The sequence below is a fragment of the Rhopilema esculentum genome, chromosome 11 (assembly GCF_057945365.1).
Source record: "Rhopilema esculentum isolate cy_ngs chromosome 11, ASM5794536v1, whole genome shotgun sequence".
NCBI lineage: Eukaryota > Metazoa > Cnidaria > Scyphozoa > Rhizostomeae > Rhizostomatidae > Rhopilema > Rhopilema esculentum.
In genome coordinates, this window is record NC_142825.1 from 5289828 (window position 1) to 5312406 (window position 22579).

At 36.1% G+C, this 22579-nt stretch overlaps 1 protein-coding gene across 1 annotated transcript; it reads left to right on the top strand.

Annotated features, from left to right (window-relative positions):
• The first annotated feature begins 6044 nt into the window (after positions 1–6044).
• On the top strand, positions 6045–21560 carry LOC135693220 (medium-chain specific acyl-CoA dehydrogenase, mitochondrial). Its single transcript, XM_065211630.2, has 14 exons — positions 6045–6203; positions 9183–9237; positions 9660–9757; positions 15454–15523; positions 16111–16211; positions 16712–16792; positions 17211–17288; positions 17662–17714; positions 18196–18298; positions 18944–19015; positions 19262–19519; positions 20016–20099; positions 20780–20851; positions 21382–21560. Exons 1-14 carry the CDS (start codon positions 6156–6158, stop codon positions 21457–21459), a joined length of 1251 nt encoding a protein of 416 aa, XP_065067702.2. The 5' UTR covers positions 6045–6155; the 3' UTR covers positions 21460–21560.
• Positions 21561–22579: the final 1019 nt, after the last annotated feature.

Consider the following 22579-nt stretch of genomic DNA (forward strand, 5'->3'; position numbering starts at 1 on the left):
TTGACATTTGTATTTTTTCAGGCAAAAAAAAATTAAGCCCCCCCCCCTAACTGAACATACTCCGCACGCCAATGGTCACTAAAAGCACCTTCTGACCTGCATAATGTTATTTTGACCCAGTTCATGCCCAGGCAGTTGCTAATTTTTGTAGGCTTTCCTTAAGATGTTTAAGCAAATTCGCAATTCCTTCGAATAGTTTTCAACGTAAAGCTTCTTTTCAACCCGTCATGCTACATTTGACATTGTACCTACCTTCTTGCCTCAGCGGAGTTACACAACTCTTTCTTTTTTAGACTTGTGGCATATTTGCTTGCTCCTTTTGAGCACTTGGTGACCTTGTAATACTGTTCGTAAACACATAAGTCAGGCTTTTTTCTTAGAAGGATGACGTAGTGACTGAAGTAAAACATTTTCGGATGACGTAGTGACTGTAGATTTTTTACGATAAATGACAAGACTATGCAAATGTAGGTGAATTTTGAATGTGCAATCAGAAATGAAAACCAACCCGTTGTGAAAACCATTTCGGCGATGTGAACTCTGGCCAAAAATTTTGAAAAGGGTCTGTCTACTGCTTGAGATTTGGTTTATTTCTATTTGTAAGCAAAGCGAGATAGAATTAGTTGCCAAAAGAGAAAATCTAAAGTCTGTTTAAGCAATTAAAACAGAATTAAGAGCTAGAAATTTGACTACTGCAATGGGAAAATAAACTACACATTTGATAGGGCTTTCACTTTGGCAGTTTTGTAGTTTTATTTGATGCAATGCATCAAATATATTGTTTTCAGGTATTTGCTCCCATAGATAGTCTGTCTAAATAGCTGGCTTTGAAAGCTGATGTTTAGTCAAAAAGCAGTGATGGTTTCGGCAGCTACAATGACGATTACGACGAGAAAGGCAAAAGGTGAAAACGAAAAAAGGAAAATGTAGAAACAGACAACAAAGAAGACCAAGACGAGGATAGTATTAAGACGAGGAGAAAGACGAGAGGACTAGGCGAAAACGAAGGTGAGAACAAAGATGAAAACGAAGACGAGGACGAAAATGAAAACGAGAACAAAGACGAGGACGAAATCAAGGCCGAGTTTCAGACATATGGATCTCTATTTTTTAAAGCCCTTTTAGAGAATTATTTAAATTATATTTCCACGGCTAAAAAGCCTTGTTTCTTTTATTAACGTGTAGTAACAATATTTTGATTTTATGCTAGGCCCATTAGATTCATTCATTCCAGTGCTTCTTTCACAGCTCCGCAACAATCGTAGTGAGTCACTTATCTCATTAGCTAATCCCATCTTCCTTCTCAGCTATTCATCGCACCATCATTAACTTCCTTCCATTTGTTTTCGCCTACAACTCTTGTCATAGCTAAAGCAATGAATCTTTGTATAAATGCACAAAAAATTTTAGTTTGTAATTTAGTCAAGGATAGTCGTGAATAATCATGGTATAACATACGCCTGATAGTCTCTCCTGTGGCTCCGTGTTCTCTGCACGTAAAATAAGACGCGACGCAAGTTGGAAATGACACGCTAGCCGTTTGGTGGATTTGTTAGTGGACAAACCGCGCACAACAATGCGCAATTCTCGTTACACTAAAAATAAAGCTTTTTTAATCAAATACATATAGACAGGGAAATAATTACAACAATCTAACAAAGTGCCTAACCTTAAATCTCTTAAGTAATTTTGATTATTTAGCATATAAAGAGTACTTTTAGACTTTGAAAAATTTCTATAACTTCCCAGCGGGCTAGTAAATGATGACGTTATCAGTGTGGCTGTTTAACGATATTTTTTGGTGAAAAATCCATCACAAAACCAAATGGCCTTAAACAACAGGAAATTAACCTTATAAGAGCATCTTTGTTTTCTCCACTATGAACTGTTGCTTCTCTTAGATTTATCAGCACTAAAAGTTAGCGCAAAAAGGTTGGGTTTTACTGAGCAAAGGGTTCAAGTCGATGGCAATGATTAGCCTATGCTTCAAAGAGGAAGTCATACAAGCCATCAAGAGTGTCCGTCACAGCTCCATGGCCACTGGCCGGAGGAAGGTTGTAGAAGCAACAGAAAATTGAGAAAGATGGCCAGAAATTTGGAAACTTGTGGAAGCTTTTATTGTCTTTGGCATGGGCGGCTTCAGCCTGGGATAAGTGGGGGAGGGGTAAACGCTCTTTTGAACCATGCCTTTTGGACCACGCCCTTTTTCCTGTTTGAAACATTTTCTTCCGGGGGAAACACCTCTTTTCTCCCAAGAAATGTCATTTAAATGTGACGATTCAGGTAAGGTACATACCCCCCCCCCCCCCGAAGTTTCTTCATCAGGTTTGCAAGAATCTCAAGAACCAACTTTCTGAAAGATTTGGGGGGGAGACTAGTCCCTCCATCCCCCCCGTGGTCTTTGGTTTCAAAATACAACTATAAAAAGGATGCGTAATTGATTTTTAACATTAATATGTTTGCTGAACTGCTTTGCTCTATAAAATGTAGGCATTAACTTTTTATAACTTTCACATTTGAATAATGACACGCTTTTGAAAATATTTGAAAATAAGCTACAAATTCTCTAGAAAGGTTTTGAAAAAAGGGGGTTGCCAAATTACAAAGGTGTGAAATAGATTTTAAAATACCTTATAGGCTAGAAAGTAAATTGTTTTTTTAGAGACAGATTGCTAGATGGACCCAGAGCCCGTCATACAGCCCCTCCCCCCTAAATCAGTGAAAAATACCATACCCCGCCTCCCTCTCCGTCCGACTTTCCATTGTCGCATGACCACTGACTCCCTGTGATCATGTGATCGTAAGGTGGAAGGCCTGATCTATCCAGTGGCGAGGAAAGATGGCTGCAGTCGACTTTCTATTTCAAGTTGTTTCGTTCTTTTTGCTATTTCTCTGCCAACCAGTTGCAGCAACTTTTGATGCGGGAGATGCTGCTGCTCTTGTTATTGGACTAGTAGTTGGAATTTTAGGAATTTGTGCTTGCATTGGTGCCTATGCAAGAAAGAAAGCTGGGACAAGCATGTGATTACTAGGCCAGGGGAAGTAATTTTGATGTGCTGCTTCTGTGAAAAATATTTGAACTCGAAACTCTTGATTTCTTTTTTTTTCAAATCTTAATAACAGGATAAATTGCAAGGAGAAAACACAGCCTAAAAGGATTGTGAAATTAGAGAAGTGTTGCTGGTTTCAGATGTTTCAGGCTCCACACAATCTTCTCTATTTCCGAAAACAACGTAACATGGCGTTTGGAATTTGATTTATTAATGCTTCATATATCACAATGACTGATTTACTGCACCCTAAAGTACGAGAGGATATGGATGCTAAAACAGAAGGTGACAGGAATATTGTTGCGATGAACTTTGGGAAATACTGGCCTACATAAAGATGTGAATTTTGTTGTGTAGACTGTATTTAGCATTTGTTATTGGATCTAGTTTTGAATTAAGAAATATTTGCAATAAAAAATTATAAAAGTATCTTTAAAGGTCAGCAGTAGTAATAGCAACCACAAACTCTCTGCTTGTGAGTAAGAATTATTGATTATTTTGTAAACAAATAGACAAATTAGTCATGAATTCAGAAACCTTCAAGAAGATGAACCATATGAGCAGGGGTGGCAGACAGTGCTATTATTGCTATTACTTTAATAGCATTTTTTTAAGGCCACTTCTTGTTTAATGTAAGAAAGATAAAACGGAACACAAACATTTTCAAGCACGGCCCTAGTTGTAATTGCCTTGTTCAATGAAACTAAAGTTGCTGCAGCAGACCTTTCATCAAAAGCCAATATACCACGGCATGAGAGGAGCATCATTCTTCAGCCACAGAGCATCCATGCTATTTCTTGGGCCTTTTTAATAGCAAATGAAGGAAAATATTAGTATGTTGCATCATATCTCCTTTTGTTTAGGGTAGGAAGGTTATTGTTTGCAATGCAAATCCCACTGCTTTGCTATTAAAATCTCAGATTTAATAGCAAGAGTTCAGATACATGCTCATCTCGAGGAGAACGAAGAAGCTTAATACAAAACAAAACAAATTGTATCGAGTCTGCTTGTATGGATGTATGGGATGTGACCCTCGTAGATTTTAATGATAATTTGCATAGATGTATGGCTCTATAAGAAAAGCTCACACCCAACATTTCAGGGTTCTAGGTCAACTCGTTTTCAAGTGATGACGGGTCAAAAACTGCAAAATTTCCAAAATCGGGGGCATTTGGACCACACCCAGATTCTCGTAGCTTCTGATTTGTAGCACCTACAACAAAGATTTTGTTATCAAATGAAAGTTCTTGTGATTCTGAATCTGACTAAAACAACACAAAAATTCCGTCTCTCCAGTTTACTTACACAAACAGTGCACCAAGATTTCAAATGTTGACCACGCCCAGGGGGCAATTTAGACTATTTGGTCTGGTATCAGCATGACATTTTTTCAAATACTCCTTGGTTACCGCAAAATTGATACACAAAGTTTCAGAGTGGGGTAAGATTGGGTTTTTATACAATGACTCATCAATAGCAGGTAGGTAGGTGTAAAAATGCCATTTTCAAAGGTTTTCTATACTGAAGCTTGTTGGGTCACAAAATGCTACCAGCTCATTAAAGCTAAGTGTAATGTAACAAAAATATCTACAAAACAACTGCAAACGTTATTGCTACATCAAGATTTGGCAGTAATAAAATATTGGGTTCAATTCTGATTTAATTGAGCAGCAAAACACTCTTCTCAGATTCACTCTTTGTCAATCCATGTGTGTTACAAATGATGTGTTGAGAATCTTAAGCATTGTTTTTGTAAGATAATGGGTTCTTTCTTATTTTGATAAGGAGTATTGAAATAAGTTGCAAGTGTTTTCGAGTTGCAAGTGTTGTATGTGATTTTCTGTATCATCTTACTTTGGGTATTGGTTGTGAAGGCATTCAAACTTAAACAATTTATAGGAAATTTATATTTGAATCTACCTAGTCAGCTTTTGACTCTCTGTAGTTTTTGGTTGAAATATAATCTTTTGATCATTTCTAGGAATGAAGGCTGGTTAAAAGCATTTTCAACTAAACTAGTTTCTTTCTTTTTAAATAATTCATCACATTTTTAACAATAAGGCCTTTCCTAAAAACATGCAACAGCAGCTCATTCTCAAAAGCCTTTTTAGAACATATATTTGAAGTTACCCTGCCCTGGGATGATTTTGGGGAGTATTTTTTATAGTTTAAAATAGCTCCAGAAAAGCTGCACTCCTCACAACATATTCTGGGAGTGAAACTTTCAACATTGTGATCGAAAGTTATTTTAGGAGAAAGGATTGCTCACAATACTTCCTTTAACATAGTTTCCAAGTGATAGTGGGTCAGCATGAAGCATCACAACAGGATGTGAACAAACTCAACTTGCTACTGTTTTTCAAAGGCTGTAAGTCAAAGTCACCCCAGAACTTTTTTAAGTTGACTACATAGAAAGATGTTTTGCATTAGCAAGTTAAGTCTAATCAACTCATCTAAACCTGTTCATCTTAAATATATTTCAAACAACTTTCTAAGCATGTTTTTCTTCCAAACAGATGAGACTAATTGTTAAAATAGTTAAAATTTGCCGTGCAAAGTCGTATCTCATTCTCTACAAATTCTAGCTAGTTTTTGGAGAGTTCTGTCAAGCGATACTTCCATAAAACATTTTCTTCTTAAAAGACTACAGGAGATTTTACATAACAAACTTGCTTGATAGAAGGATTGACAATTTTAATACAGTTTCAGGTGAAGAATGTTGAAGAGGAATGAAATTAGTTTTATCAATATTCACTGCTAAATTGATCACGTCAGGCCGCGTTTTCATTTGTTCAATGTTAGCAACACTAGAAGCCAAAATACTCATCCAAAAGTGTACTCAAAGCAATTCCGTTGATTACATATTCAGATTGCATTAACCTATTTTCTCAAAGGAGCAGGGGCATCGGGAAGTTTTCCGGTGTCAGCACTGGCAAGGTACGCCCCCATACATGACTTTTCACCCCAGTCTCGTTCTCACGCTGAAACTGAAGATGAGACGAATGTATTGTTTTCAAACGGTACAAAGGTTACTTTCTCGTCTGGAAGTGATCCTGCATCTCGCGAAGGGTCGATTCTTCTGTGAAATCTGCCTCGTCGTCCAATATGCGCACAGCTAGGAAGTTGTCTTCAAAACGGGCAACCGATTTAGTGGTATGAGTTTATGAAATTTTTCGCTGTTAATTAACCATGAGGAAAATAGATAGGAGCAATCCTCGCTTATTATATCACCAGCACAAAGCACTGCCCACGCCACGAATTTTAAGGTGAAGTGGCCAAGTTCATCTCAAGGCTCTTTAAAAAACTTGTTTTCAACCAATTATACCAGTACGTGAAGGAAAATGGTATGTTCTCAGGTGACCAATCTGGCTTTTTGCACCTTTTCTCCACTGTAACATTTTGCTAAAAGATACTGATGACTGGTACAGTCGGTTGGATCTTGGACAGTTTGTGGGTCTGGTATTTGTTGACCTAAAAAGGCCTTTGACGCTGTTGACCATGAGATTCTCTGCCTAAAGCTTGAGCATTTAGGTATAAAAATTAGAGAACTCTCTTGGTTTAAGTCTTACCTTTCTTAAACAGTTTTTTAGAGTAAACAGCATCAATTTAGAAATTAGGGACATAGAAACCAGTGTGCCACAGGGCTCATGTCTTGGCCCCCCACTTTTCCTCATTTATATCAATGACCTCTAACAGGCTGTCCAGGATTCAGTTGTATCCATGTATGCTGATGACACCAGCCTGTGTTATCGATCCTCTGGTATTAACTGAGCTGAATTAGGCTATTAACAATGACCTCAGTAAATTAGACACCTGGCTGCAAGGCAACAAACTTACTTTGAATTTTGCCAAAACTCATTCCATGCTTATTGCAACAGCAAGAGCATAAAATGCTTAAATGTCATAATGAGGAGTTGGACCTAAAGATACGCAAAAAAGAGCTTGGCATAGTCCAAACAACCAAATACCTCGGCGTTCAGTCCTTCCTGCCAAAGGCATCCTTGAAAACTCTCTATACAGGTATAGTGGAGCATCATTTTTTGTATTGTTGCTTTGTTTGGGGTTGCTGTGGTTCAACGGAAATTACCAAATTGCAAAAACTTCAAAACTGTGCTGCAAGGTAATAACAAATAGTAGCTTTGATGCTCCAAGAAGACCACTTATCCACTATAAATTTCAAATGACGCTGGGATGGAAGACCATTGAAGAACTTATAAACTGTGCAACAAACATAATTATGTACAAGTCCTTGCATGAGTTGGCTCCAGAATACCTCTGTAGCCCCACACTCGTAACTCACCTTGTGCTTCCCACAGCCTCCGTAATACTTAAACAGACCTGAGACTGCCCAGGAAAACACAGCAAATAGGCAAAAATGTTCTTCTTATAGAGGAGCAAAACTGTAGAATAGCCTCTCAGCTGAGCCAGCAGGCATCAACGCTGATTAGTTTTAAACATTCTATTTAGTGGACATTTGTTTTTATTTCTATTATAACTATTGTATATTATTTTATGTAAATATGAGTACTGCTATTAATATTATGGTTTTTTAAAGTATTATTATTGTAATTGTTATTTTCTAGTTAGGGCCCCTTGTTAATCAGCTTTGTTGAAGGGCAACTCTAGAAATGAAATATGAAAGTATATATATATATGAAATATACAAAACCTAAGCACAGTTTCTACCTTGGTCCAAACGTAAAGAGTTTCTTTTGCCTATAACAATCATAACACAGGCTAGTCAAGTAAGCCAGCTTTTAACATCTGACAGATGCACACTAATATATTTCTAATAATTATCTTTGTACACTTGGTAAAATGAATATGTCTAGAGCAAAATGGGCATGACCAGAAATGCACTTTAGGTATTTTTGTCTCTTAACAATTATAATAGAATAAATTCAGGAAACAAGTGGTGTGTGCACCTGATTTGCATATTCTTTGATGTGAGCATTGGGATAAGGGCTATCAAATAAGGGCACTTTGAGATTGCTATCAAATTATCTGACTCATTTAAATAATTTCAAAGATTCAGGGTTGGGACAAACCCAAACCCCCTGGTATGCATGAAAATTTAGGACAGCCTACACTTTAAATGTTAGAGCTTCAATAAGAGTCTGGTTTTGCAAGTGTCCAATACCAATAGTGCATACATACACCTCTTAATTGACCCTGGCAAGCCAGTTTCTAGTATCAACTCCTGGAAGTTTTACAGTATTACCTCTGAATAGTAGCAAAATGTTGCAAAAATAGTAGCAAAATTATAAATTTGCTCTGTCTAGCAATGGGAATTTAGCTCCCATAGCACCACACCCCTAGGCCCTGGGTATGATATATAGAGTGGAATATATACAAATATATTCCACTCTAGACCTGTTCACATTTAATGTGAACAGGTCTAGGCAATATCTACACACAAACGTTTTTGAAATTTTGCGTATTCTTCTCAATGATAAAGAATCTAATATTCAAGTTCCAAATGAAAGCTAATCATTTTCAAATATCATTAAATTTTCAAATGATTCAGCTCTCAAATTTTTTCTGCGCGTTTGTATTTTTGATGCATGGAAAATAGCATTTTCATTTTAAAATGTATTTTTGTAGACTTTGCCTTGAAAGGAACTGGGTATAAAATTAGGTATAAAATGTTATCAAAGGATTAATGGTATAAACTCTTATACAAATCTTGTATATCATAACATTGGAGTCATTTGAAGTGATAGTTCAAGTTTAATCATCATTATTTGAAAACAATGTTTTTTTTGGCAGTATTGTTTTACATTTTCAAGTGCTCATTAAATTGCTCTCCATGGTTGTTTAAAGCAAATTTTTGCTTCTTGCTTCTGTAAAAAAACATGAACTCCTTGATGAAAAAACTAGTGACAAAGTTACTAAAAAAAGCCTTTTTGCCATCGTGAAGAGGTTTTGCTATTTGTTATCTGGTCCATCTGAGTCTTCCAGTCTGACTCATCTACCAGTGCTAAATTTTGCTTGCCTCTTCAATTTTTCCTTTTATTTTCATGTTATTTTTAATCATAATATAGAATATACATTATTAAATATATCACTACTTTATAATGCTTGCTTGAATTTGAATTGTATCAAGAATTGTGATAAATTAATTCTGTTTAGAAAAGCCTAGCCAAGAGATGCTATAGCTCTGCTGGACTTGGTGGCATATCATTTGGTGAGACAGAAAACTTTCATTCTTGCTTCATTGTTATGTTTTAATCCAGTATCTTGGTTCAGTCAAGTCTGTAGAAGTCTCGTCATTGCATCTTTGTTGAATAATACACAAATTTTTAAACCTGCCACCTCTTCCTTTGATTTATTACATTTTGCATCATTTTATGCATTGTATTTGCAGAATTTGTTGCTTATAGAGAAGAACAGAACGAAAAGTTAACACAAATTTTCCCAGCTTTTATAGCCTGGTTTTTTTAAAAAGTAAATTTGTATTTCATTAATGTTTTCCATAAACAAAATCAATGCCAATTGGTGTTTTTCCTTTCATAGTAAATTTAAAATCAGCAAAGTAACATTTGGCTTTGACTAGAAAAGTAATCAATTTAGATAATCTATTTATGGTTGTTCTATTTAATTGCCTAGAATTTACAGATGAACAGAATGAGCTTCAAGAACTAACAAGAAAATTTGCAAAAGATGAAATAATTCCCAATGCTGCCCACTTTGACAAAACTGGAGAGGTATGGTAGAAATTTTGTTTCTGAGCACTTATCCCTTTTACTGTTTTAAAAGACTTTGTTAAACTTTAAAATTTATAGAATCTACACAAAAAAGTGACAAAACCTCTACTAAGGACCCCCTGATAACCATCTTGACAAAAATGCAAAAGAAACAGTTGTGCGAACAACACATTCATAATCACATCACAATCTTAATAAATCTCCATTCTGTCTCTGCCTTTTTGTTGTTTTGGAATTATTGGATTATTCATAGAAGCCTTAAAATTTGCAATAGCAACCATTTTCCCACAATGAACCTTAGGATGATCCCGATTTTCTATTAATGAAATTTGTTTTGATTTTTTATTTTCTTTTCACTGGTCTGTCATAAAGTGTTTAAATGCCATGTAGGCAGATATATTTTTTTAGAGTATAGAACATGACAAAATTTACTATTCCTAGTTTCTCGCTTAATGTGGTTATCATGCAACTGTCAATTTTGTATTGTTTTTAAAAAATGAATTAGGGAAGAAATTTAAGGCCAGTGATTTGTATTTCATTTCAAATCTATGGAAGAGGCTCACAGCTTGTCTAAGGCAAGCAAGGACTTTTCTTGCCTCAAGAGGCAAGCCCATAATTTTTGTACCAATTTTTGTATTAATTGTATTTGTGGTTGTTGGCTCTCCAGTTGTGTATTTTCATGATGCAATTAAAGTGGCTGATTAAAAGAGAAAAGGTGTTTATTGCTTCCATAAATTTAAAATTAGTTATGCTATAAAGTTTTATTTCAAAGTGAAAGTTTCTGTATTGTAGCATTTTGTGGCTAACGAGAGGTTTTGGTAATTGATGTTTATTTGAATAAACAGTTGCACGCTGTAATACCCTGAGAGCTGTTAAACCTGGATCTCTGTACATATACGCAACGCACGTGCTTCGCTAGTCTTCACTACACTCAACACTAACAACAACAACAACATAACATTAACTATAATTTTTTTTTCTTTGCGGATAAAATAAAGTCAAAATGTCACAATTTTAAACTGAAGAAATCCTTAAAATAGTTTTCTTCCCTGTTGAATGCACTTCAGTAAATCCAGACATGATGCACCCAGCTTTGTTAATGGATTAGCTAACATCTGTTCCCCTGGAATCCATTGAACACTATTTATGATTTTTCTCTCTAACAATTCTTTAACTGACCCAACATCTATACGCAAACGTTTGTCTTCAACTGATTTTGTGGAGTAGACAGCTTCTACAACTGATTTATTGTCAACAAAAGCATCAATGGGAACGTCATCAAATGAAGTAAGCTCTGAAATAACTTGTTGTAGATAAATTGCATGATCTAATGCATCAGCCAAACTGAGCATTTCTGCAGCAAGAGTAGATTTGACTACTCTTTTGATCTTTGCACATGACCATGCTATAGCAGCAGCTGCATTGTTCATTCCAAGTAGCAGAATGATGTGACCTCCCATACTAGATACACCATCACACATATTGGCAAGAGATGCATCAGAGAAGACAAGAATATGCCAATTCTTACAAGGTCCAAGATGTGGAATTCTGATGATTGAATTGTGCTGCCTAACTCTTAATAAACTTTTGTTGGCCCTCAAAAGATCTGACACTTGGCTGCTGTTGAATTTTGAACTCATTTCAACAACATCAAATGCAAGATCAGGTCTTGTTCCTTGTGCAACCCAGTTGCACTGTCCAACAATTCTACGGAACTGTTTCTGTTCCTCAGATGTTAAGGGGCTTTTCTTTTCCTTGGCTCTTCCTGGATCAATTTTAATACTTTGAATATTTTCAACATATGCCCCTTGACTGATAGTAATACCTTTATGGGTTTGCTTGATGTCAAAACCAATGTATGTAAAATTGTCCTTTGCACGTCGCCCAACTGTAAATCTCTCTGCAAGTGGTTTCAAAACTTTCTCTTCAAAAACTTCATTACCACAATGCAAAAAATCATCAATGTGCATAATCAGAGCACCAGTAACTTGTGTATTTGATGTCATGTAAAACAGTGATGAATCAACTTTGGATTGTTTCATCCCAAGATTGATTAACTCCTCTTTTACACTGTCAAAGAATTGTCTCGCAGCATCCGCTAGCCCATAAAGGGTCTTTTTAAGTTTCCACAGTGCCCCATTACTCTGCGCAGCTTCTGGAGGAGGTTTGATGAACACATCTCTTTGAATTTGCTTTCCTTGAAGAAAGGCAGATGTGATGTCACTAGATTTTACTGTCCAACCATTGCTAGTAGCAGTTGCCAGAAGTATTCGCATGGTTGTTTTTGCAACTGTTGGAGAATTACTTTCAATATATTGGGTCTCTTCAAAACCTCTGGCAACTAAACGGGCTTTTATCCCACCATCTTTTTGAGTTATTACCCACTTAGTGGATATGCAAGGCTGACCAACATCCTCAACTTCATCGTAAACATCAAAATCTTTTAATTTCCTTAGCTCAACATGTTTTGCTTGCAAAACATCACTTAAAGTAGATTTGGTATCAGAGACAGTCACTAAGTCAATTTCTTCATTTACCTTTTTCCAATCACTCAGTTGTTCAAAGTTAAGACTTTTCTTTTCGCCTGTGTCTTTGTCCTCTACACTGAACCAGTATTTAGTTGATGTACTTGCTTTGCCTGCTCTCCCTAAAACTGTCCCTGTAATCCATGGATCATTTTCATTTATCTTGTATTCGATCTGGTCATTTTTTCTTAATGAGATCTTTTGTTGGTATGCAAATTGTGGTTGCTCTTCCATATCATGTGCATGGTGCTGGGTATCAGGGTCTTGTTCCTGACCAACCCTTAATGCACCCAGGTTTTCACATAGCTGTGGCGTTGAGATTGTAGCACAAGAGCTATTATCTCTTTGCAAGGGAACTGACATATTTGGATTTGTGTCCCTTTGATCAACAACCACATCATCATTTTTCAAGTCTACATCCTTGATTAGTCTGTTTGTTGACACACGAACATATACACCAGCATGGCGTACAAAAACAACTTTTCCATCTTGATAAAGGACTTTTCCTGGACCAAGCCATTTATGACTTCCATCACGCTTGTAAAACACCCTGTCACCAGGATTAAATACATCATCAGTGGCTCTGATAGGATGTCTAAGTGCTCTCCGTATGCGTTCATCAGCTTCACATTGAATGAACGCTTTCCTTGCTGAAAATAGGGCATCCAAATGCGTTTTCAGAATTTCACTTGAAGTGGTGCCTTGTAGTGCTGGAAGTTTCTCTGACATAATGTTTGGCAAGTTTGGGTTTTTTCCAAGGACAAGCTGATAGCTGCTAAAACCATTCCACATCTGCAATGAATTTTTTGCTACATTTGCCCATGCCAAGAGAGTATTTTCATCTGTCTTGGGATTCTCTTCTGTTAAGATTTCCAGCATTCGATCAGTAATTTGGTGATTTCTTTCGCATAGACCATTGCTCCATGGGCTTTCAGCAGGAGTAGAGGAAAGCTGGATATTGAGAATACTAGCCACCTCACGCATTTCAGAATTATTGAATTCTCCACCATTATCAAAAAAAATTCCTTCCATGACACCCCATCCTGCTCCAATCCAATGCTGGATGATTTTCTCAACAACAACAGGTGGGGATTTGCTGTTAATAAAAACTGACACACTCAGTCTTGTGAACATATCTATCATGTGAAGGATATACTTTCCTTTCCAGCTCTTCAGATCAATGGCTATTTTTTCATTGAATCTACTTGCCATTGGCATACTGACCACTGGTCTTGCTGGTGTCTTTTTATACATCTTGCATGTCTGACAGCCATCATAAATCTCACAAAGTTCTTCATTGTATTGATCTTTCCACACTCCAGCATCAGCCATTAATGCTTTTAGTCTGGGCATAGATGGATGGGCAAATTGTTTGTGCAGCTTCTGCAAAATTTTCTTTCTTTCTTCTGGCATAACATCACTCAGAACCACATTGCAAACTTCCTGTACCCTTATCTCATCAGTTTTTCCAATAGGAATGCAATAATGACCACTTGAAGTAAAGTTTAATGGTACTTCGGTCCCAAAAAACTCTGCTGTATCTTTTTCGATGTTCAATTTTGCATTGGCCTTTTTAAGAGATTTTAGACTCAACAAAAGAGGGATGGCAGACATAACAACATCCACTTCAATGACAACATCTTTGCCAGCAATATTACAAGGTAATTCACAAAACAAGAGAGACTGTAGAACTTCACCACCACCAAATTTGAATACCTTTTGACCCTTGGTCTGCTGTATTTTCATCAGCTCACCATCTGGTAAAGTGCTTAGGTAACATTGAAACCATTTTTGCCCACAAACAGTAGAAGTACAAGCTGTGTCAAGTACAGCACAATTTATTGCTTCTTCACCAAGAACTTGCACTGCATCTTTGTTGTAACCAGTAAATAAGACAACTTTCTCTGCAGGGTCTGAAAGAACTTGTTGGGCCATCTTTGCATTTTCATAAGAATAAGGGCAAGATGCAACTAGATGGCGGTAAGAACCACAAGCATGGCAGGTTAAAAGTGAACCATCAGGGCCCTTTTGATTGATTGGCCTTACAGAAGCACCACCTGTACTCACTGGAATCCGAGCCATCTTGCGACTTTTGTTACTGGGGAATATCCTTGAGCCTCGACCCCTTGACCAAGGCCGCCCCCTGAATGTTTGAAAGTTTCCCATTGCCAAAACATTTTCTGGAGCAGCAACAAAGGCAGGTTCCAATTTCATTGCAGCTGAACCTGAATCATCACCAGAAGCCAAATCTCCCTTAAATTTCTTTAAAGATTTCTTAGCCTGCTCAAACAAGTTGTCCTTTTTGTCAAAATTTATCCCAGACAAAATCAACAATTTTTCAGGCTTACTTATATTTGCACTACTTAGAAGCTCAAAACAAATAATTTCTTGCGGTAACTTAATCCCCTTTTTTAGGATACGGTTATATTTCTGTTCAAAATCAAGAATAAAATCACTTATCTTCTGGTCAGCAACTCTGGTACAATTTTTAAACTCTTCATACTTTTCTAGGCTATCCTCCATATCATCTTTACCGAGCGTTTTTTCCATGAAGTTGAGCAAAGTGCTTAAGCCATCTTCCTTTTTCAAATCATCGAGTGGAACACTTTCCATCACCTGCGCCCGTACTGACTCATTTTCAGGAAGAGAAAGAGCAACAGCAATACCCATTTTCTTTTTCTCCAGATCCGTTATTTCACTCCACATTTGAACTTCCACTTCCCATCGCTCAAACGTTTTTTCACTGCTGTTGAACACAGGTGGATTTAATTTCATGGCGGCCATGATAGCTGACGGTGCGTGATTTAGGCCTAGGGCCTGACCGGCTCCGTAACGTAAAATAGGGAAGGAAGTAAATAGATTCCAGTACAAACGACACAAAAATCAGTCAAAATGGCACAAAAACACTGATATAACGCTCCTTAGAACTTTTTTTCCTCTGCTACCACTGTTAAACCTGGATCTCTGTACATATACGCAACGCACGTGCTTCGCTAGTCTTCACTACACTCAACACTAACAACAACAACAACATAACAAGAGCCACACCCTGAGAACAATACTGGATGTGGTGTTTATCGAACATGCAAAGAGCAAACTAACCACAAATGCATTAGGAACATCATAACCATCACATGTGACTATTCACTTGATCTATTGTACCAATTTTAGTTTCCTTGGGATATTGTGAAAAAGGCCCATGCCCTGGGATTGATGAATGGTCACATTCCTCAGGAATATGGTATGTTTATCATCCCCTTATTTGATTATTTTTTATATTTGAGTGTCAATACCAAGTAATTAGACTACTGATTATCAAGAAATTTAACTTTGAGACTTGTTTGTGAAAAACTAGTCTCTTGGAGTAATGAAAAGCTTATTTGGATTGTCATAACATTATAAGACATTGATTTTTGTAATTTTTTTGTATTCTTGGTAATGTAAGTTGTAACAGCAGTAACAAGCATTTTTTGTCCAGAAAATATTGTTCATGAATCCATTCTAAATTTTTGAAGTTATTTTATCTGAGATTCAATTACTGTGTTCACCTTGGTCAGCATGCACATAAAGGGCCCCAACAGATGATTTGTTGTCTTGTCCAATAGCTAATTCTTTTGGTAACCATATATATTGTGATATGGTGATTGGTATACAGTATACAGCTAATTTTACCAAAAAACGTAGTTTAAAACTTTGATGTATTAAAAGTTGATGTAATGCAAGATATGATATAAAATAGGCATAGTTGATATGAGTAATGTTCAGCCTTATTTGTATATGAAAATTGTTCAATTACATTTTTGATATGGTAATGGTTTGCGTTTGTAGGTGGATTAGGTTTGAGTAGCTTTGCTGGCTGCTTAATTGTGGAGGAACTGTCCTATGGCTGTTCTGGAATTCAAACTGCTGTTGAAGGAAACTCTTTGGCGGTATGTACGACATGTTCATTCAGCTTGTTGAGTTGTGACTTAGGTAACCAGCAATATTTTTTATCTCTATAGAGTGTCAAAACATTTCTGAACATTTCCTCTGTCCATTTTTGGAAATCTTATTGTTTTGTTCAAATGCCAAGCAATGAACTTTTTTTCTTTGTAATTAAGGTTCCTCTTACTGCTTTTTTTATACCAATTCTGAATGAATTGCAGTTACAACAATAGCATGTTTTTTGTTAACTCCTTTGAAAAACCTGAAAAAAATAGTTTGATTTGAATTTTACTGCATGAAAGTGGAACTATTAGGATTCACAAATTTCTAGTCGAAAGTGGTTTTTTACCAAACTTATTGGGTTTTCAAATAATTCAATACTAAGAAAGTTCATTACACATTACTTCCAAAATCTTGTCAAGACACAGTGTTTTACTTTGCTGTCTCAACTGCCTTTTCTTGGAGTATGCATAATTGTTGTAAAGTTTTTTGTCGTGATCAACAGGAAGCCCCCGTAATTTATGCTGGAAATGACGCTCAAAAGAAAAAGTATCTCGGACGTATGGTAGAAGAACCCCTGATGGCGGTGAGTAGTGATTGTTGGTGCTACAGTTGATGGCTATGGCTTGTCAATCAACAATTTTAATTTTATTACGTTATGTTACATGGGTAATAATAATGTGAGTAAATCCAGAATTCAGGTAGTTTGTTAATTCTGGGTATATTTTAAACAAATCAAATTCATTAAATCCTTCTCTGATTTTAGTTAACCCTGTTTCCTAATGTAAACCCTGTTTCCTATAATAATAACCCCTCTTTTCTCTTGTCATTTCTAAAAGTTAATTTGTTTAACAGAAGTGTTTTTCTCGGATTAAATTTATTGATTGGCCAAGTTAAGAAAATGATATGTTATCATCAAAGTTGATGATATAAGAGAATGATATGTTATCATAATTTCATTCTTTGAAAGGTTAGCTTAGCTTTTTTCTTTAAAACGTTATTAGGCATACTGTGTGACAGAGCCTGTGGCTGGATCAGATGTTGCTGGGATAAAGACAAAGGCAGAGAAAAAAGGAGATGAAGTAAGTAAATTGCGAAACTTACTTGCTTATGCTGTGGCATAGATCGCGTAATCAGTCCTATTGTTTCTTGGCCATTGCTTTGGTCTTATCAAAGGCATGTAGATAAAGACAATTTTTGATGATCATCAACTCTAGTAAAGTCGATTAAAACGCTTCTAGTTGCTAGTAATTAAAACTTTTTACGTGCTTTTTATATACTTTAACCCAGTGGATTGATGGTGAAGATTTACAAACCTAAAATATTTGCTTTTGATTTTATTTAAGATCCGTGACACTTTCAGAATCATTGTGTGTTGGCTGAAACCAATGTACTTTCTTAGACTAAATGGTTAATGTAAGATTTAGTTTTTAATTTGTTTAATCTTTTTATTAGTATATTATCAATGGTCAAAAGATGTGGATTACCAACGGAGGTGTTGCGAACTGGTGAGAATGCCCTAGCTTAATTGAGGATATGCGATGTATGTTGCTTTCTAACATTCTCTAACTGACTGGCAGCAATGGCACAAATCAACGGAGGATTATTCACAACTGGAGGTTTATCAGTGACCCCGTCATCTCGTAACATATGTGGCGCTCACATAAAGGAAAATCTTGAATAACTATATCAGTTGCTCCAATATATGCCTACTATGCATAACTCACATATATTAAACATATGACCTATGGCAGATCATGGTAAGCCTGAAGTATGAATACTAAATGGTTTTGACGGCTTTAAATTGAAATTTTCAGACGTCTTTACTGGCCCCAAACTTGGCTTTTACGTAAGATCTGCAGTTAAAAATAGAAGCAGGATGTAAATGCCCTCCGCTTTTGACAGCAAAACCATTGTGTCGAGCTTTACTTATTCATTTCAGCTATGGTCTTTGTTTTTTTCTAAAAATGTGTGCATTCCGTTTTTCAGGTACTTTGTTCTCGCGAAAACAGATCCAAATGAAAGGCCCGGCAAAGCTTTTACTGGTTTTATTGTAGATGCTGACAGTCCAGGCGTCGTAAAAGGTCGCAAGGTTCGTTTGTTTCATGTTCATTGTGTCCATCCAAAAGCATCTAGCACATCCACTTGAGGCCCAGTTACACCTTCGAGTGTTTCGTGCTTGACAGGAAAAGGCCTCTGTCATGAACTGCAAAAGTAGACGAAACAGTTCAGTATTTTGTGACTAAGTCGACTTTTACGTCACCAGCTGTTGGTCAATTCTTTGATGAATTCTCAAACTAGCTAATTTGTAGATTTTCACTCCCTACGGCTTTTCGTACATTGAAAGCCGCAGGGTATTCCCTGTACAACTTTTATTGAGTTTATTTTTAGTTAAAACTCATCCTTGCAGCTGAATATCGCTTTATATTTTTTGAACAAATTCGTTTTATGTATTTGGATTTTTTTGTTTGATCCTCTCCAAGTCATTCAAATTTGTTTTCTGAATAATATGAAAAATATTATTTGAAATTATCTCAAACTCGGTTATTAGGGAGAGTATACCTTAAGTCATTCAAGCTGCAGACATTTTTATCGAACTATTTCAATTTTGTCCATAGACATTTCCGTTAGTGAAAGATTATTCGTTGTCCTCAAGGTTAAAAGTAGTGAAATATTTCAATTTTGATTTCTTCCTTTGACTTTCCGAAGAATGATATAGCATTATACCTTTTTGTAGGAATGGAATATGGGACAAAGAGCATCGGATACGCGGGGCATAACCTTCGAAGACGTTCGTGTTCCGAAAGAGGTATGACTTTGTTAAAAACGTTGATACAAATTTTAAATTAAGTAAAGGCTTACAAACCAAGTCAGTTATTTTATGATACACTGCTGGTTCCTTCCTTGTGGTCAAATTAACTAGTCGTTTCTCTTTTTCGTCTTATTAAAGTAAATATTTCTACCTATCATCTCAAAGGCCCCTCGATGTCTATCTTCTTAGCAACACTATACTCTTCTTTTTCTTTTATAAATGGAAAATTGATTTTCTTCTCAGAACGTTCTTGGCACTGAAGGCCTCGGTTTCAAAATTGCGATGGGCGCGTTCGATTTTACAAGGCCGCCAGTTGCAGCGGGAGCTGTCGGTGTGGCAAGACGTGCGTTTGATGAGGCAACAAAGTATTCCCTCGAGCGGAAGACGATGGGCAAGTTTATCGCAGAGCACCAGGCTGTTCAATTTATTTTGGCCGACATGGCCATCGGGGTTGAGGTTGCAAGGCTCATAACCCACCGAGCAGCCTGGGAAATCGACCAGGTATGGTTAAAATAGGATTTATTTAAGATCTATCCGACTTATCCATCATACCTCTGTTTCTTGTAGTGTAAGGGTTGGTGTTTGTAAAGAAACTGTTTAATTATTGTTTGATTAATAAATGTTAGCTAATATCATAATTATTTTGATAGTGTTGAAAACGAAAGGGTATGAATTGAAGATTCGCTATTTTTCGCTGCATTTATCATTCGGTAAGCTTAATGTAAGTATAGTGTGTCTCTGCAAATGCGAGTAGCCTGACGTAGAAATAGTCATGCGGAGTGATAACTCTTCCTTAAGGATCATGCCGTTCGTGTGAGCATGGTGTCAAACTTAAAATCCGATTCATTGCTGAAAAAATTATTGATTAAACTTTATTTGTTTACCAATTTCTCGGAGGAATCGGTAAATGTGAGAGAAACTTTTTTCAAACAGTCCTTTTAAGTGCTGCAGTAATGAAGTAAATTAACTTGTACCATTAATATATTTATATTTGTAGGGAAGACGAAATACCTACTATGCATCGATCGCAAAAGCATTCGCATCAGACGTTGCAAATAAGAATGCATCTGATGCCGTTCAAGTATGTGAATTTTCTTTTGTTTTCCTCTTCTTAATTAGACTACTTGATGCGGCAATACATGATGTGCCAGAGATGTTGCCTTTTGTGAATTTTTTTAACTTCATTACAAGTAGTTGAGATGTTTTATGCTCAAATCTATTTCAAAAGCATTTTTTGCATTTGTTTTGGAAAAAATTAGAAGGCACTCTTTGGAAGCAATTGGTGTTAATGTAGGTTTCGATGACACCCTGATATCTGTTAAGGTTTTTAAGCTGGGATAAAATTAGCTTCTTGATCACACTTATAAAACATCCTGTTGTTATCGCATAATGCAATTAGAACATATTACATATTAGTTGCATTAAATATCTATGGCAATGTATTTTAAGACGGAACCATGGTCCGATGATTTTTCCGCCATTGTTGTTGCGTATTAAATTTGCTAGAATCTTCTCTTCAGAGGACATCTTATATCTGAACATATTAAACCTTTTTAGCCAAACCTCTACAAAGTGACTGAAGTGCCCTGAAACCAAGTTGTTTTTTAAACAAACGTACACATCACGAGGATTCGGGCTTGCCATTTATTGATGAGCTATGATAGACTTGCGAAATGTGTGAGAGAACGTCCAAGAAATTTACTCAATTATATATAAATATACCCATGAAATATATCCATGATTAAAAAATTTTGTCGACAGGTGTTTGGTGGAAATGGGTATAACTCAGAATATCCCGTTGAAAAATTAATGCGAGATGCCAAGATTTTCCAGGTATGGTAGCAAAGACTTTTTCACTTCAAAGTCATTTCATGGCTACTGGAAGATTTCTTTCGTACTACTGCCGTCTCGGGTACACTGTTAGGATACTAAGAGTTTTGAATATGCCTGAAATGTCTCATGCTTTAATCTGTTCAGATGTTATAATTATAAAAATCCACCTTTTTTAAAACCAGTCAAAAGAGTTAAAGTCAAAAATACACCTTTTATATCTTTTGACGGTGGGAATAGACATTATGTCATCGAAATTCGAATAAAAAAAGGAATTTAAAAAATTGCAAAATTGTTTTTTTTAAGAAGGAAAACTATATGGAAAACGGAGCTGATTTTAACAGTTTGCGTATTTGGGTCTAAATTTTATGTGACTGTTAAAGGCCCTTGAACTTTCGGCGAAATGAAGATAAAGGGAGTCGCATGAATTATTGTTTGCATAGTTTCCTTGTCCTAACAGCATCACAAAAATTGTTTTTTGTTCGATAAGATCTGTTTCACTTAATTTTTATTGACATCATATTGTTTTTCAGATTTATGAAGGAACCTCGCAGATTCAAAGGTTGATAATATCACGAGAACTGCTCGCGGCTGCCAAAATGATGCATTGAGACTTTCGCTTTCCTTGTGAATTTTACTGTTGAATTCGGTGTCATTCATATTGAATTTCTTTATGTGGACATAATTCATTCAATTCGACATAGTTGTGGAACTTTGTCCATAATTTTTACTGATTCTTTCCTGGTCCTACTTTATTGAGAAGTTTGCCTCTATTTGAAGACTTTTAAATAGATCATTAGAGCAAACAGCATGGTAACGAAACGGATTAACAAGTTTATTGCGAATTTCACCTTTGTCGAGGATATTCTATTGAATTAGTACTAAAACTGTTTTGAAAATTCGGTGGTTTTGATCGTTTGATGAACAACGTCTACTGAAAGCTTTGTTAAAATTCCCATCATTCGTTTTACAATGTTGCAAAATATCATGGATTTTAATGGAGAGTTTCTACTGGATTTTGTAGTAAAAAACACGTCAAAGAAGACATAGGGTTTGGAAAAGACTGCCCACTGAAAAACTGTCTATGAATACCCTTTACAGAATCTACCAAAATTTGTTTGCCTTAATGTCTAAAACTGGAAAATTTGACTGGAATGAAAAGGCATGATGTTCTAATTTTGCTCTTTTTACCTGACCATGCATACATCATAAAATGACTGGAGGCACTCTAGTATCGATACTTCGTTTGAGATAGTATTAAAAAGCTTAAATTGCGTCTAACTCAGGCATCGATTGAGTGAATTCTAGGAAACTCCATGCATAAGTGTTGATACGCGTACCTAAAAAACATCTCGATCGATTGTGTGACGTTCCCGCCCGGGTTTTTAGCAATATGCAGACATGCTCTTCAAAAAGGGGAGAGATTTATGAAATGAAATTAGTCTTCTCAATCCTGTAGTTCATTGAAAATCAAGCACAACTAAAAGCATCGAACTGACAATTTTGCAAAAAAGCTGATCGTGCCACAATCTTTCATTTTGCTTTCACAGTTGTAAGCTAATTTTCTTCTTAAAACCAAAATTTTTAGAATAATGGTCTGTTCTTTATTTCTGAGAAAATTGGAAGGATGTTGTTCTTTTATTTCATTGAATTAAAATGAATCCAAGGCCTAAAAATATCTCAATTGAAATAATATAATTTTTCGGGCATTAGTCTTAGTCAAGTTTGCTC

Coding starts and splice junctions, on each gene's coding strand:
- LOC135693220 (XM_065211630.2), top strand. CDS start 6,156: ATGCGCACAGCTAGGAAGTTGTCTTCAAAACGGGCAACCGATTTAGTG. Junction 16,212..16,711: donor TTGAAGGAAACTCTTTGGCG/GTATGTACGACA, acceptor CGTGATCAACAG/GAAGCCCCCGTAATTTATGC. Junction 16,793..17,210: donor TAGAAGAACCCCTGATGGCG/GTGAGTAGTGAT, acceptor AAACGTTATTAG/GCATACTGTGTGACAGAGCC.